Source organism: Erpetoichthys calabaricus, chromosome 1 (assembly GCF_900747795.2).
Source record: "Erpetoichthys calabaricus chromosome 1, fErpCal1.3, whole genome shotgun sequence".
Classification (NCBI taxonomy): Eukaryota; Metazoa; Chordata; class Cladistia; order Polypteriformes; family Polypteridae; genus Erpetoichthys; species Erpetoichthys calabaricus.
The window spans coordinates 267,522,264-267,540,526 of record NC_041394.2 but is presented as its reverse complement, the minus strand read 5'-3'; the positions used below and the strand labels follow the sequence as shown (position 1 = coordinate 267,540,526).

General features: G+C 41.0%; 1 protein-coding gene across 1 annotated transcript in view; it reads right to left on the bottom strand.

The window, feature by feature from the left end:
* Positions 1-5,114: 5,114 nt before the first annotated feature.
* Positions 5,115-18,263, bottom strand: part of LOC114659400 (paired box protein Pax-4) — a 51,536-nt gene continuing 38,387 nt past the window's right edge. Inside the window, exons 9-11 of the mRNA XM_051929809.1 lie at positions 18,107-18,253; positions 11,362-11,498; positions 5,115-5,243 (exon numbers count right to left, since the gene is read on the bottom strand). Of these exons, the coding sequence (XP_051785769.1) occupies positions 5,115-5,243; positions 11,362-11,498; positions 18,107-18,253 (413 nt within the window). The remainder of the gene's footprint in view (positions 5,244-11,361; positions 11,499-18,106; positions 18,254-18,263) is intronic.

Below are 18,263 nucleotides of genomic sequence, written 5' to 3'. Positions count from 1 at the left end.
TATATAAATAATGTTTTTGCATCCTACAAACAATTAAGCTCCACATTTAGCTTCCCATCAACACAATTTTTCCACTATCTCCAAATCAGAAATTTTGCTAAACTAAATCAGCCCAATTGTCTTCACCTCCCACCTATTTCTATTCCAAAAGAAATATTGATCAGTCTTGAAGACTCAGACAGCATTTATTTAATATATAAAACCATTTTAAAGACCCTTCCTTTTAAAGATTCCAGAGTACAGTGGGAAAAGGATTTCTCATTCAACATTTCAGAAAAGGAGTGGAAGACAGTGTCACAAACTCCACACAGAGCCATAGCAAGGTTTGGGGCAGCCACCGATATAATTGGTATCCTGGCTGCAAAGTCGAAAAATGAATGCAGCACTGATGTGCACAAAACCGAGTCCAAAACAGAACTGAGGGATTAGGGGAAAGGTGGAGGCTTTTAAATGGGAAGACAGGAAGTAAGGTCAAAGGGGTCGGGCTCACAAGGGTCTTCAGCCATAGGCTCGAGCCCGGACGTGACATCAAAGGGGCTGGAGCCGGCAAGGTCTTCCTCCATAGGCTCGGACCCAGAAGTGACGTCAAGAGGGCCAGGTGAGCTCTCCTGGGAATGGTCTGCAGAAAAGGGAGAAAAAGAGTCAGTGCACTCTGCCACATCCTGGTCTGGTTTGGAATTGCCCTTACCCCAGCCCTTTAGCTGCCTCCCATGCGCACGTGTGTGACAGCAGCCATGTACAGAATTCACTGTAGCTCCATATGTGCAAAGCATTCAATTGTTCAACTTAAATCTTTTATTGAGCACATCTATCTCGCTTAAAATTGTCCAAAATGTTTTCAGGGCTAGAGCCAACCTGCATACGTTGCAATCGAGCTCCTGTCTCACTGGGCCACATGTTTTGGGCCTGCACTAAATAACATCATTCTGGACCAAAATCTTGAAATGCCTATCAGACAGCCATGGTGTCACAATCCCTCCTAATCCACTAACAGCTGTGTTTGTGGCAAACTGTAATTGCCTTTACTTCACTGTTAGCACCTAGACTTTTCTTGCTCAACTGGAAGAATCCTAGCCCACCTCTTTTAAGTCAGCGAGTAGCTGATGTTATATACTATAAAATTCTCACTTAGAGAATCTGTTCAAAACGTTTCTGAAACCTGGCAGGATCTAATCAATAACATTTTATAATAAACATATATATTGGGGAAAAGGTCTTCTTTCCCTCTTTACTATTCTCAAAGTTTTGCTCTGGCTCTTGGCCTTCCTTTCTTTCTGATTGAATTGAGCTCAGTTTTTTTAAGTTTGACTTGATTGTATGGAACGTTACATGCTTTTAATAATTTCAGTAAAAAAAATCAATTTAATTGATTTCTAATGGCCACTAACATTGAAAAGCCAGAGGTCTGATCGATTCTAATCTTAAATAAGACTAGTAACTAATAAATATTTCAGAAAAAAAAACAGTAAGAAATGTGGAGCTTCTGTAAAAATGCTGCTGCTTACACAGCACTCAAAGTACATTCAGAATGTGCTTACTTTTGTAAGATTTATTGACCGATGAAGACTACTTCTCTTGCTTCTTAACTTTCTATATTTTGCTTTCAGCTCTCTTGCCAGTTTAAGACTTTGCTTTCTGCTTCTGTCTTTTAGTTTGGTTGTGTTAGTATTTAGCTTATTTTTTGCCTTTCACAAATAAAGTAAACAGTCTGCTCTACATGATAGCTTCTTGACCTACAGTGCCAACTATCAAAATGAGCGACTGTAAGAGAAATGAAAACAAAAGTGCTTGAAATTGCCTTTCTGCTAAACTAGAACGTGCTGACTTCATTTATATCATGTGTAACATTTAACTTTAATCTCTGATAACAATTTACACATAAGAAGTCACATTTCTTTTAACCAGTTTATTCGCCCATGACATTTAATGATTAACTATTTTTGGACTTTAAATAAGGCTTAATGACATAAAATATGTTTTTAAGATATACCTTTTATCTTTATGCTGATTGGTATAATTGAAATACTTCGTAGTCATTATACAATATGTAAATGAACCTAGATGAAGGAGACTATTCTGTTAGATTTCTTCAATCTGCCATGATGGCTCAAGACTTTTGTTATTATTAACAACAACAATGTCAAAGATTAATATCGATGGTGACTGTGTTGTAGTCTAAACCTGTTAATGTAGAAGCTCAGTAAAAAGAGCTGCCTAGAACAGTGCAAAACACCCAGACAAATTTATAGTTGCTACTTCCTGTTTGGGGGGCATTAAAAGATTGCTATGAAATTAGGCAAGTCCAGTATGAATTTGAACGAATGTACAAAGACTTTGTTTTGATTGTGGAGAGTCTGGTCAACTACTCCCTTTGCCCCAGGTTACAGGAAAAAAGAATAAGAGTGCCTGAATCTTGGGTGTTTCAAGTTTATGTTCTCCAGGTGTAGGGGTGCATTGTACATTTTGCCAGGCTGGATATGAAGTCTTGGCTTAGCAACCACTCTTGTTACCAGCTACAAAGCCTCTCTCTCCATGGTGGGGCCCCTAATCAGAATGCAATTTTGCACCTTATCTGATAAAATGATCGATGCCAGACCTTGTAACATCAGCAGGGATGTCTCATGAACACATGACCTGGAGACCCGTTCTGACAAAACAACCGTAAATCAGGGTTGACCAACATTTATGGATAGAATTTTGCACCAGTGGTCAACAAGAGGAGATAATACAATACAATACAATTTATTTTTGTATAGCCCAAAATCACACAAGAAGTGCCACAATGGACTTTAACAGGCCCTGCCTCTTGACAGCCCCCCAGCCTTGACTCTCTAAGAAAACAAGGAAAAACTCCCAAAAAACCCTTGTAGGGAAAAAATGGAAGAAACCTTGGGAAAGGCAGTTCAAAAAGAGACCCCTTTCCAGATAGGTTGGGCTTGCAGTGGATGGCAAAAAGAAGGATGTGTTTATCTGCACCCAAGAAGCCAATGGCAAGACCTCAAATCCTTTCTTTAAAAATTCCTTGTAAGATTCTAACTTATTGCTCTTCAAATCAAGCTACAGCTTAACCTGGGCATAACTTTGTATGTCCTTAGCCAGAACCCATAGCTGATAGGGTGTGGCTGCAACCGAGGTTCAAGCAATCCTTTTACTGTTTAGAGCAACTGTGTTGGACTGGAAGGGTGAAATAATTGTCTACACTGGAGTTAGACAAGGTTGCTATTACTCTTACTTTGCTGAGTAACAGCAAGTGCACAAGCAAGAGCAAGAGAGACCATATGAAAAACTAATGATGAGTTCCCAACTTTTAGAAGCTTTATGGATGACATCATCACCCTCTTTCAGACTGCAGCATGCACTAACAGACTTCCAGGAGCTGTGAAACCAGCCAAGTCCTGCAGTCTGTAAAAGGCGCTATATAGCGCCCGACCCGGCACAGACTGACACAGAGGCACGTACTTAATAAACAGTCTTTTATTCCTTCTTCAGCCATGGGGCACGCCTTCCCCGTGTCCCACAGACCCAACACAGTCCCAAACACTCACTACAAACACAACAACCCTTCTTCTGGCTCCACCACTCCTCCTCAGGCTTAGTCCTCCTCCTCCCGACTCTGGCTCTCTCGAGTGGTGGTGGCTGGCCTTTTTTATACCCCACCCAGAAGCGTTCCAGGTGCTTGGCCACCTGGTCCTAATTGCCCTTCCGGGTGGGGCTGAAGATATGACCAGCCAGGCTGCTGACTCCATGCAGCTCCCCCTGGCGGCCATCCAAGCCCCCAACCAGGCTGTGGAGGACTCCATGTCCCATGGAGCCATGCACCAGGCTGGGGAATCATCATCCGCCAGGGAGGCTGCCACCAAGCATCCCGGGGGAGGTATTGAGCTGCCCGTGGTGGCTCCCCCGGAACAGATGCAGCAGAGGCATCCCTGCCGGGCATGGAACCCGGCTGTCCTTTACAAGTCTTTCAATCTGGAAAAGGATCAGAAATGACAGCATATCCTTTTTAAGTTGACAGAGAGAAGATCCCAGTTTTGGTGGACCAATCCATGCAAAGCTTTGGAAGGCTTTATATGGCCGATCTGTCTGATAAGCATGTGGCTAGTTCTTTTACATCTCAGCTCTCAGACGGCCTGAGTAAGATTGACCAGAGTCTACTACCAGGGAAATTCAAGGTCTGGTGTTATCAGTTCACCTTATACCTATGCCCGATGTGGCCCTAAAGCTATGCTACATCAACTCCTCAAAAGTTGACAGGATGGATTCAAAAGCCAGCAATTACATCAGAAAATAGCTGGGCCTTTCTCAATGTCTTTCCAACACATCACTTTTTGGGAGAAATTTCTTAAAGCTTCCACTGAAGTCCATCAGCTTGGGCTAAAGGAGAAGGTGAGGCTTGTGTTAAAATCACCTGACCTGTAAATCCAAAGTAGCAAAGTCGAGGTTCACACAGGACACAAGTGGAATACGACACAGGCAGTAGACCAGGTCATTGTCCCACTGAAACACCAGGAGATAGCTGGAGTGCTACAACAAGGCAGGGTTGGTCTTGAATGTAGAACAATACATACATTGTGGTCTAAAGACTCAAAGAAAGGGAGGAAAGACCTGGTCATATCCGACATCATGAACATTGAGGTGGAGGGCCACAAAATAATAGCTGTAAGTCAGTAACAACAAGGAAGATCATCATCCTAGGAGGTTGTTATCAACAGGATGGTCACGTGGACGAATATGTGGAGGATGCCCCAAGCAAGGCTAAGCTTATTGATCACGGCCACTTATGACACCCTGCCGGGTCATTGGAAACTGCACCTCTGGTATGACTTGGAGCAGATCTGTCAACTCTACAACTTGCGGAATCCAAGTTTGCAACATATCCTTTCTGGCTGTACGGCAACATTATCGTGGTATAGATGCCGTCATGACCAGACCTTGCGTAAATTAGCTGAAATCCTAGATGTTAACAGGTCTGAAGCAAACAGGGCCAGCCTGGTAACTTTGCAGTGCCTGATCCAGTTTGTCAGGCAAGGGTTCAAGACCCAGAACAGTAGCATAAGGATGTAGTCTGTCCTGTCACCTGAAGGAAAGTGTACCTTGAGGGCTGAGCTTGAATGTCAGCTGAAGATCCCACAAGAGATTACACCAACATTGTTACGGTCAGACATCATGCTCTGGTCTACCGTTACTAGGACAATCATCATGGCTGAATTATCTGCTCCATGTGAAGACGGGTTGGAGGCCACCTTTGAGAGAAAGAATGAAAAGTATAAAGAACTGTTAGTTGCGAGCTCGCAAGCATGGTGGAGAGCTTTCATCTTCCCAGTAGAGGTAGGTTGCAGTGGCGTCACTGGAATATCCTCCCAGAGGTTCCTGAAATCCCTTAGAATTACAGGCTCAAAGTTGAGGAAGGCCCTCAAAGATCTGGTGGAGAAGGCAGAAAAAGGAAGCTTCTGGCTCTGGCTCAGAAGAAAGGATAAACCGTGGGGAGAAAACAAGGATCCTAAGAGCTGACTGCATGAGTGGTAAGGAGATGTCCTATCGGTGCTCCACCACCTTGAGATGTTCTGGGATTAAAGGAGTGAAACATCAATGAAGGATGGCTCCTGGCTGATGATCCTACAGGCAGCAAGGCGGCATTGTTGGAGGTGCATCAAGCAGAAATGCCAAGCAGGTGGTCCCACCTGTGCTCTTGTTTAATAGATGCAGTGTTTTTATTGCCATAGTACTTTCTAATAATCAAAACCAGAAGAGTTTAGTGTGGGCTGCTGTAGACTGAGTAGCAATCTAACCTACAGTTGCCTTTTATGTGAAGGGGTTGGAAATTTGCCATAGTCCCTGAAGACTGTGGATCTGTTTTTAAATCAAAATATATATATAATTTGTTTTAAAACTGTCACACAGAGGTTTAACAAGTGTTCATATGACTTTAGAACTGAAAGATGTTGAAATGCAAGCCCAAAAGGAGGTGTCAAGAAGCACATGGAGAGCTTTAATAAGTTCATGGACTTGAAGTGATACCTGTTTTCAGAATGGGAGTGAGCATACAGTATATTTTCACCAAATAGCCTGTTTATCTTGGCAGCACAGGGGACATGGCAGAAACTAACTGTGGATGGAGTGGCAGTGCATTTCATCTCAAAATCATGGCAGCACTTTTATGGACTGGGCTAGTTTAGAGTGACCAGTTAATGTAACAGAATGCTTTCTGAGTGGATGTCTCCTGGTATTCTGATTTTTTCCCATGCTTGTAACATACACATACTTCAGAGATGGCGTTGGGCTCACATTTTAAATGCAGATACCTAGAGCTGTGAGGCAGGGGGCTATATCTGCACCACATTACAGTGCAGTTTGAATTCAAGTGAGTGAATAATTAATCAACTGATTCTCCACTCCATACAACCGAGAAAGATGGCTAAACTGCTCCACCCATTGCAGGGTTTGTTAGTGACAGTAAGACAAATGTGAACACAATTATACTACTGATTATGTCAAACAGAAGCTTCATTAGTGGCCAGTGTACTTGAAAATCATATTTATTAACACTCCATACATGGAAGAGGTAAAAAGGGCAAACAAACTTAGAAAAAGCTACAAAAAGTAAAAAATCTAATTAAAAAAGGACAGAAATCGAAAAATAAAAAATCAAATACATAATGAAGTGTAAAACGTCCAAGCTTCAAAGTTTTAAATAACAAAAAAATCAAATTTAAAGTAAACACAAAATCACTTTGGGGAAGCACTGTTATTAGTACACATTTATACAGACAGAATGACAGAAGACCGTTCCACCCCCAGACTCATTAGAAAGCTGAAATTGTTTCAACAAGAAAAGACAATTTCTCATTAGGGATTAATAAAGTATATCATCATCATCATCATCATCGTATTATTCAATTTATTTGAAAAAGTTGTCGAGGTGTCCACTTCAAGTACTTAGCTCAATTATTTGTTTCATATTCCCACAACCTTAAGTACAATTTCTCCCTGAATTTCCACCAGTGTCCTCCTTTAAGTGAGTCACTGAACAATTTTAATGATGCCACGGAGAACTGAAGGCCTGGCTAAGGTCATGGTGCAGACTCTTACTCTCACCACTGAAGAGGTTTGATTCCCATGTTACAGTGCACAGCTTTCCACTGGTTTTCATTCACTGACTTCATTAATACAATCTTAGTGAGTCGGGAGCAGTGCCCATGACTGCCAGTCATGTCCGATATCCCTAAGAACTTAGTTCAAGCACATCTGATTTTGTCTTTAGTCATGGGGGTGGGCTGTTGTGTATGCAAGAGCGCTCACCCAGAAGTGCAATGCACATAATGTCATTACAAAGGAAGAGGAACACTGGTGTGTTGGACTTTGCAAATAGAAGAGGGACTCAACTGGCTGATGTCTCCCATTTAAGGCACCATGGAAGAATGGAAATAAGAGTAGAGGTTGAACTCGGCATACCTGGAAAACAGTCGTACAGCACCAGTGCAACCAAGCAGTACATTGTTGGCATTCAGTAAAACTGACAAACTCGCAATATTTCAGATATCTGAGTCAACAAATTTGTCATCCTTTGCAAATTCCAGACATGTAATCTGATATCCTCAGGCAATGAGATCAGCAACTGAAGTTATTAAGTTTGACATCCGCTCTGACTAGAAGTCCTGCCATGTGTTGCCAGCTTTAGCCGAGGTTCATCCTCTCCGCTCAGATCCTAGAGCTTTTCTCCTTTTTGTCAAGTAGTGCTACTGCTAAATGGAGTTTTACTGTCAGTTGGCTTTACAGTATCTCACTTATAGCATTAATGAATGTCTATTGTCATAACGTGTTTATATTAGTCAATCTGACATTGGCCTGCTTTGCTGTACATTAACCTAATTTGTATGTAAATGTACTGGACACACACCATAACTTCTATTAGAATAGTAAGCTTGTTAGAGCACCCTGAGTCTGAACTTACTGGAAGGTGCTATACAGAATCAAGCTGAATGACAAGTGAGCAGAGCGGCACACCGCGGCCCAAGTACTTGTGCTTTATTTGCTCTGAGCGTAAAGTTCCTTGATTAATGCTCAACAGTTTTTTACACCAGAACTCACCTTTTTTAAATGTTTCTGTACTGTGACTAAACAATGTGAATATTGTATCAATTTAAGCTGCTAAATCTCTGTGTCATCCATCTTAAATAATGTTTAATTCATTTTTTTTTTCATATGTGCAGAAATTTATATGTCCCTTCATTAAACTGCATTACCAAGATGTCAAAACTGGAGGTAAAGATTCATTTCCTTGTGCTTTTTAAACTTCTAAACTATGAAACACCTACACTTTGTGAGTGTGGGCTTCAGCAAGCCTAACACTGTGCCACTGTTCACACACCAGCATTTATCTAGCTGACTTTTCACCCAGTAAGTTAAAAATAGGATACAACCACAAGTCCCTCAGATCCACAGGAAATATGCTTGAATTTTTCATCGATTTGTTTTTGGAATAATACTGCAGTTAGATAGCACTTGTGTAACTTGGGGGTCTGCCTCACTCGAGAGCATCTCTAGCAGAGCATCACAGATTGTTTCAGAAAGGATTATTAGATTATAATAAAAAATGTTAGGATTAAAACATCCTTGCTTGGAGAGATAACATTCATCTGAACACCCAGCATGCTTCTTCTTTCATTTCTTTTGGTGAACATGTGTATCATTTTGTTGAGTCTTTGAGTGCTATAGTGCCATTAGTGGTCCAGGACTGCATGTCATCTTGTTTCTTTGACGTGTTTCTTATTATTATATTTGATACATAAAAAGAACAAGATCAGAAATTCTTTCCATAACTCAGTTTAGGGTTGCAGAGCTACAGCAGTAAAGTGATATTCCTTTCGGTCAAAGTCATGAATGAAAGGTTTGACAATGACAAGTGCAGCCATTTTTTGTATAGCACCAGGCAAAGGAGGACAACATTGGGATGTCAGTGTCTGGAGTTTGTACCTGTAAAGAAGAAATATATGTGAATAAGAGAACACAAATAGACTGTGTTGAATATATAATACATATTATATTATAATGAATATGTGAGTGAATAAGAGAGCACAAAGCTGAAAAAAACTTAAAACTGAAATTCAAACTCTGACACCCTAGCATGAAAGAGAGCTTTTATACAAATTCCTGAATGGCCGTTTATCGGCCTATCTGTAATGAGCTGGTACCCCAGCTAGGCTTACTTTCTGCCTTGCACCTCCCTCACTTCTGTGTCTGACCACTTGTGTTATGTACATATAAACTGAATTAATGTTTCAAGTGGGTGACAATGTGGCACAGTGGGCACTGCTGCTTTGTGGATCCAGTGTCCTGGTTGAACCTGATTGCTGTCATTGTGCAGTTTGAAGGTTCTACCCACGTCCGTTTGGATTGTGCTACTGCTTTTCTTCCTACATCCTCAAAGATGTGCTTGTTGGTTAATTGGTTATCCTAAATTGGCTCCTGTGTGGTTGGTTGTGATTGGATGGGTCAATAATGGACTGGTGACCACATCTTGTGCTTGGTTTCTTGAAAACCGAAAACTGGATTAACGGGCTTTCAGAAAGTTATGTTTGTAATACATCGGTAGTGCCATCTGCCTGCAAGTAAAACAAGAAATAAAACAGCTACATCAACAGGGGTGTCAGGACCCCTTAAATGTGACCATTTTATAGTGTTCTGGCCATTCTGTTCTAGGACTGTGAGAGAGCTAAGAGAGTTTACCATTAGGACAGTGGTGTAATGGCTGCAGTCCTATGCGAATAACAAATTATAAACCGGTCACTTTAAGCAGTAGTAGCCATTAGAAACACATGCTTTTTAATCAATTTAATGGTGCCTTAACGACAAAAAGAGGACCAACTTCTATCAAAAACATGAAAGCGGTTGGGTAATTCCAAACTATTAAATGCATAAATACACTGTATATAAATAAATACAAAGGCTCATGTCCCACATTGACTCACCACCTGACTGACTGAAAATATGTGGCTATTTGCACACAACCTAAGGAAAAATGTTTTTTTATAAAAAGACTCATCTTATGGCACAGAGGCCCTGAAAAATTCAATGTTATTGAAAAATGTATTTTATCATTTTAAAAAAAGACTACAGTGAAATTTTGCCTTTAATAGTCAGAGATCTTACAGTAAGTGCTGGCCTTCAGTGGGTACAGACTAGCTCTGAAAGTGGTCTGGTCTATGACTCGAGTCCTGTCTGCATCCTGTTAATGTTAAACTTACTTGCTTTTTATTTAGTTTTGTATACAAAAATGTATATAGAAGAAAAATTATTGACCCTACATAAGTAATAGCAAAACTCTAAAACATCATATTTATTATTATAAAGAATTATCTTATTTTTGTTCCAAGAAATGTGAGACATTCACAAACTTGAATCTTTGCTCCTATTTCTTATTTATTAAGATGGCTGTTTATTTTGTGCTTTTTTTGTTCCAAAGCATAATAATTGTTTGCTTTTTAGAATGCAACCATTAATTGTATGTGGGTGTTTAATACTTTCAATGTACTATGCATACCAAACAAATTATAATTTGAAATTGAACATGAAATCAAAAATATAAACAATAAACATCTCAAACTCATACAGTTACCTTTTCTGGTAGTCACTGTAGCTCATTTTCTGTGCTCATGTGTTCATTACAAATTCCACGTATATTTACTACAATTGTTGCATATTTAATGATATATTCATATTCTGATTTTATTTTACGTATTGGTATATGACAGAATTTGTGTTAATGTACTTTTGTTGCTATTTACATGTTTTTTCTCTACATAAAATAATAATATATGACAAATACTGACAGTGCTGTACTCTTGCTTCAGATTGCCACTGAACTCAGCCTGCATGCACTGGTACTTGGGATAAGGGAAGAGAAAAGGGATTCCAGAGAAAACCCACTTAAGTGTAACAGGCATGTAGAAACAGTGTCCTTACCACACATCAAACTGTTATCCTTGGAGCTGTGAGACAGAAGCAAAAATGCTGTTGTCTCGATAACAATATTTCTGGCTACAGTGGCATTTAAACAATGTGAATTTGTCTGTTAATGAAGTACCATGGCAAATGATTTCCAATGGCTGCACAGGGGCAGTCCAAAATCCAAACTAACAATGACACCAAAACCTGCAGCACCACACAGAAAGTCCTTTGCACATTAGTACCACAAGAAGGCAGCAGGTCACGTCATGGAGGTAAAGCTTCCACAGGAACCAGTGTGAGAGAGTATGGCACCCCAGAAGAACACCTTCAGGATGCTTAAGGTCAACAGGTGAGCCCAACTAGATGCCCAATGGCAGAGGGGCTGGAAATTCAACACCAAAGTTTGTGACCTACATCTGAGAATATGAGACCTTGAAGAATCCTCAGTAGGACAGCATGATTGCTGAAGGCCAACAAGTAGTAGGAGGTGGGACACTCCTGTCCAAAAAAGGAAGCAGGCTGCTGAAGATTCATGAATTCATGTGTATTACCTTAATAAGATTTTGTAGATGGAATATAAGGTATCATATTAAATTTGACATTTGATGCCTTCATTCCATTCAGATCATGGCAGTAACCATTGTGGATGTCTGCTGTTAGAAACCCCAATCTAGGCAGCAATTTCCACTGTTCCTAAATAAAGTAAGCAGAATGAAATGTATTCCTTAAGACATGTGTATTTTCCTTTATCATTCCTGTTGATGATCTGATGCACAATGCCAATGACTAAGGTGCCACAGCTAGTGCTGTCTTTTATGTTGCGCAGTAGTGTAGTGCGTCAAATTGGCATCTGTGAAATTTGACTTATGTTAATGAGATAAGGGTGAATGTAAAAATGGAGTGTTGAGCAGCACTTGTAGTCTTGCAGCAGTGAATCACAACAGATTTGGACGAATGTAATGGTTAAAGCTATTATAAGCCGGGAACGTTATTTTGAACTGCCTTCTTTTTTTTGCAGTCTTAGGTACAGAATGAGTAATGGGTTATCCAGCCACCAAGAAGGCACACCATACTGTCACAAGACAACAGAAAGTAAAAATGCAGCTAAAAGATAGCAGATATGCCAGGAAAGCACCTCTCAAAACAATTGCAGACCAATGTGCATATCAGGGGGTGCTATCATCTACTGGTGGAGATGGTACCCACAAATCAGATTCTGTGCTGGCACAGTATGGAAAGAAGGAGACTATCTGCATTCCTCCAGACCACTAGATGGTACCCAAGAGTGCCAGTCTTAACAGTTAAGAGGTCAGGAGTTACCTCTGCCTTTATTATGTTTGATTTGATTATTTATTCTGTTTGCTCCCCTTGTTCACCTCTTGCCTGTTTAACTTCATCAATAAAACTACTCTTTTGATAAAGGGTGTAGTCCGGCCATTTTGGACACTCTCAACTTGTAATCTCAGATGAGAAGGACGGACACTATTGTGAGGTAATGAATGCTAGTCAAAATAATTTAGTCCATGTTTTTAACATATTCTCCTTACTCACCTTATTCAAAGCGAAGTGAACCCTTTTGGGACCCAAATGAAAACCCATGGCACATCAAACATATTGACTTGTTTTAACAATAAACACATGTTTAAATCCTCTACACCAGGGGTGTGCAAAGCCATTCCTGGAGGGCCGCAGTGGCCGCGGGTTTTTATTCCAACCCAGTTGTTTAATTAGAAAACAATCCTTGCCAATAATTACATTTCATGGCTTTTTAGTGCTTTAACTCTGCTATGTCAAGTCATTCTCAAATCCTAGATTTTTTTTTCCATTCTAAAGATATCCAAATATTTTGAAGTGTGAAACGGATAGGTAATTCTCAATCCTTGACTTTTTTGTCTTCTCTTTCCTTCCAAGTATTTAATTAAACCAAATAGTGCACAATAAATACACACAGATGTAAAGGGTAACAAGCAAAATGGATAACTGCTGGTTTCTTTTGTCATTTGCATCTTATTGCTAATAAGGAGCAATTAAAAACCAAGAATGCAGCTGTTTAAGACTCAAAATCTTAACGAGGGAGATAACTAAAATGAAGCAGAAGTGTTTCTAGAGCAATTAGTGCTTCTTATTAAGCAATTGGGTTGGAACAAAAGCCTGCAGCCACTGCGGCCCTCCAGGAATGACTTTGCACATCCCTGCTCTACACAGTAGTCTTTACATTGAAGCAACAAGCCCATAACCATTTTATTTAATTGTACTGTTTAACTCCTACAGACCAGATCTTTTTGTTTTTCATCAAAACCCTTGACTTTGTATTGTGTTGCCATAATTGATCATGCAGCAGATAAGCAACCAGTCTGTTCCTGAAGAGGTAGAAGTAATAGAAAGCATTACCACATTTGGTCAATGACTTGTTGCTGCTACATTAGGACAAATGTGCCCTGAGATTTTCAAGTAAAGAAGATAGAAGTTTCAAGGTAAAGATGTTCTACTCTCTAATCATGGCGCCAGAGAGTGGCCACATGTTGCATGTTAATTAGCACATGCAAGTAAGAATTTTATTGTAGTCTGATTACGTGAAGTAATAAACTATCAGTTTAAAAGTTGAAATATGATAAAAAAGAAAGAGAATAATTTTGTCTATACTGTGATTTCACTGAATTCCCGTTGGCATACTTTACGTTGAGAAAGATTGAACTATTTAAAAGAGAGTGTTAATGTATACACACCTGGGTAGGCTGGCTGTCAGTCAAGACAGGAAGAGGAAATGCGGCAAATGAACATGGAGGAGGAATGATCAATTCATTCGACGAGTTCGGTTTCAGTGGTGGCAAAGACTCTGAATTCAGAGGAAACAAAACATGCTAAAGTGATTACACATCGATGAGTTGTAGGAGTACAAAAGAATTTAAAAACAAGAAGGTGGTGTTCTTTGTAGTTTAATGTATTAGACAGCATATTTTGCAATTCTGGCCACCTTTGTAATCACTAAAGTACATACCTTAACATCTTAAACCAGCTAAACCCAAATCAGGGTGCTGAGGGACAAAGGATGGAAACAGTATCTGGGCAGCACCCAATCATACAGTTATTCACGCTAGTTAACAATGAACCTAAGCAGCATGTCTTCCAGGATGTAGGAGGAAATCCCAACAGACATGGGATGAACATGCAAATGCCATACAATGACCAGGCATTGGGTTCAAACCCAGGGTTCTCGAAGCACTTACCACTGCACGACTGTACCACCCACTAAATTGCATTCTAACCCTAAAAATATTTCATGAAGGGTACAAAAGTATATTTTAACAAAGAAAACCTGTCAATAAAGAAAAAAAAATGTGGATGTGACCGTCAGTAGGATTTGTACCCTAGGAACCAAGTGTCCTGACCCATTCTATAACATTTCAGTAATTAAGTACCACTCTATTAAGTACCACTCATATCTAATTTCTATGCTTATAATGTGTAATTTCCCCCTTGGGACAAATAAAATATTACCTAACTGGACTAATAGGCCAGTAAAATATTTTGACTAATGTGTGCATATGAAAAAATGTAACACTCTATTATATATTGTGGCAGACCGCGGGGGGTGGTACCCAGCCGGGACGCCCAAGAGGACCGGAGGAGGGCTTGCGCCTCCTCCAGACCACAAGAGGGCGACCGCCCTGGTTGTGTTGGGGACCACGGGTGCAGGGCTTCGGGGCCCGTGGTCACCGCCATGGGGTGCCCCAGTGCCTAGAGAGCCCTGGACCTCAGCACTTCCGCCACACCCGGAAGTGCTGGGGGAAGAAGACTGGGAACACCCAGAGGGCCTCCGGGTATGCAGCCAGCACTTCCGCCACACAGCGGAGTGTCCGCGGAGGAGTGTTGGGAAGCACCTGGAGCTCATCCGGGCTTGTATAAAAGGGGCCGCCTCCCTTCAGACAGTGACTGGAGTCAGGTGGAAGTTGGACGACGTCGGGAGGAAGGCAAGGAGGCGGCCTGAAGAAAGGAAAAGGCATTGTGTGGTGGCCAGGACTTTTGGGGTCTTTGGGGGTTGTGTCGCACAATTGTAAATAGTATAGGTGTAAATAAACGTGTGTTGGGTGACATGAACGTGTGTGCCTGTCTGTGTCCGGGCCAAGCTCCGCAATATTAACTTATCTATTTATATATAGTATATATAAAAAAATGCAAAGCTAGCTGACTCAGTCACTCACTCACTTTATTCATCAACAAAAAGACTATTTCCCATTTACTTAAAAAGATTACATTTGGCAGGATGGTACATGTAAGTCAGTAGGTATCTGCTAAGAACAAACATTTCAATATATTAATATCAGGGGTATAAAACAAACCTACAATAGAAAAACTAAATGATCTTGATAGATCATCAAAAATTTAAAAAATGCCTTGACAGATATGACTGAAATTTACCGATGTTAAAGAAAAAAAGAAAATTGGCCAACATGTTTTTTATTTGCTGATAAATTTTTTATTTGTCAATATTTTATACTATTATGTTGACTTGCATGCTCTGCAGTGCACCAAGTGTGTATTAAATGAAGAACGAAGCAGAAGTGATTGATGGGCCACACGACTAGCACCAGTAACCAATAGGATCAATGGAGGATTAAAGATGGGGTGGTGTTCTGGAAAGGAAAAAAGGAGCATGATCATATTGTCAAATGGAAAAGGGAAGTTTGGTGAAGCTCAGTGGTTAACAAGCACTACTTTTTGCTGTTGACTACCAGCACTCTTAAACGTATACTACCAGCATTTGTCTTGGTTATCTGTCGACTCTGTTGACCCCAAGCAAGCATTCACAGCACTATAATAAGAACTGCTCTTCGATCTTGCCACTTAAAACATTAGACTCTAGTTTATATTTGATGTGTCTGAACTAGGCACAAAGTCAGAGAGGCAGAAATGATATGAGATTTGGAGAACGCCCCCACATGCAGCTGGCGCACTCATTTTAGCCTGGTTTATACTAGTCACGTGAAGCCAACGCGTAGACTGCACTACAAAGCACGCATTTGCGGTGAGCAACCAAAACACATTTATACATATTCCAGTTTGTGCGATTGGTGCATTGATATTCTAGTCTATAAGTGACAGTGTTTGGTCAGTGCCGCATAGATGATAATGTCACAGCAGAAGATGTGAGGCTCTGCTGATGGAAGAGGAGTTGTGCTTGCTGTCACTGACTTTAAGCGGAAGACAAGGAGAAGGTGGAGTATCTGACCTATTGAGCAAAAGTGGTGAAGGAAGGGTGAGTGTAATATTCTTGTCAGTTGGGGACCTACATGAAGAGCAGATGCGTTTCAAGTTTAACCTACTGCATTATACTCAGTCCTTCATTCATCATTCTGGTGTAGTGGCTGGAGGTGCTGCGCCACTGTAAGAAAATAATACACACAAACTGCAGTGTTAAATGGAGCAGTGTTATGAGGTCAGAGGTGTGACAGTTGTGTATATAGTGTATCGCATTGAATAAAGTTCAGTCATTTTTTCCCCTGTATCAAGAAAACATTGCTTGTCATGTTTTCTCCTCTCCTAGAGCACTACAGTAGTAACCTGAAGCCCTCAGAGGATTCTAGAGTTATGCTTACTGGAGTTTTTGGAAGAAAAAGCAATGGCATGGTTTGTTCAAGTGGAGGCACATTTCATGTTGTGGGACATTAGGGCAGGTAACACAAAATACTACTACGTCATTGCCACAATCAGCAGCTCCACAGCGTCCTGGGTGGGGAGTCTCCTTGAAAATCCCCGGACACTAATAAGTATATAACTTTAAAGGAATACCTATTGGAGTATTACAGGCTCACAGAGTCTGAGCGGATGTGGTGACTGCTATCATTGCCAGGCCTTGGTGATGCAAAACTCTCTGTGCTGATGGACCATATGTTAGCTTTGTTAAGTAGCCACAAGTCCTGTTTTATATTTAGGGAACTGTTTCTGCAACAGATGTCAGAACAAGCACACACTACCATGGCCAACGTGTCTGTTGTTGACAACTGAAGAGTTGGCCAAAATGGCCGACAGCTTGCACTCTGCTTCACAGAGTTCTGTCTCCTGGAACCGTCATCAGCTCCTATTAGCAAGCCCATGGCTTGTTCTGCTCTTCCTCCTCCTGCCACAATCCTGACAATTGGCCTGTGCTTTTACCATGCCTAATTTAGCAGAAATGAGAAGAAAAGCTGTCCAGCTTGTAAATTCAGTCCACTAAGGTCAGCAAATACTATCTCATCTAATCCTGCAGGCCAACTACTATTCATTAAAGATGTCCAGTCCGGCCACAGTTTTTTGTTTGATACCAGTGCACAAGTGAGCACACAACCTGCATTGCCTATTGATATGGATTGAAGGAGAGAGGGACTCATACTGGATGCTTCTAATTGCACTAAAATTCTCAACTATGGAACACAGCATGCCACCTTATCTTTCAGTGGATGACGTTTTAGTTGGACATTTGCCTTGGCCAAGGTGGCCTTTCCATTGATGGGAACAGACTTCCTGTGCGCAAAAGTGTTTTTTGATTGATATTAAGATCTGTTGCCTTGTGGATGCAAAGGACTTTGCCACTCTTTCCTGTACACTCAGCAGTGTAGCTACCTCTAGCCTCTAGCATGATGGCTGTGATTTGCAAGTTCACTCAACCACTCAACGATTACCCCCAGGTGTACAAATCCACTTTTTCCACAATGGAAACCAAGCAAGGTGTTGAACACTACAATTACACTACTAGTCCACCAGTACATACCCATGCTCATCGACTCACCCCTGACAAGCTATCTATTTGAAAGGCTGACTTTGCCGACATGGAATGGCTGGGAATTGTGCGCTGACCAAACAGCCTGTGGGCGTCACCCCTTTATATGGTGCCCAAAGCAGGTGGAGGTTTATGACCTTGTGGTGATTACCATCGCTTGAATAATTGCACAGTCCTGGACCGCTACCTACTTCCGCACATAGAGGATTTCACAGAATGGCTCTCTGGGAAAACAATTTGTTGGACCTCATATGCAGCTACCACCATGTACCTGCAAACCCAGACGGCATTACCAAAATGGCAGTCATCACTCCCTTCGGATTCTTTCAATTCCTATGCACACCATTTGACTTTAAAAATGCAAAAAACAAATATTGAGAGGTTCATGAACCCTGTCCTCACTGATGTAGATTTCCTTTTTGTCTCCCTGGATGACATCTTGATTACAAACTCTTCTAGGACCGAACACCTCGCTCATCTCCAAGCCTACTTCGGGTGCTTCAGCCAGCAAGTTGCCCAGTTCTCTTCTGGCTGTCTTTTTGAGTAACTCTGAAGCCCA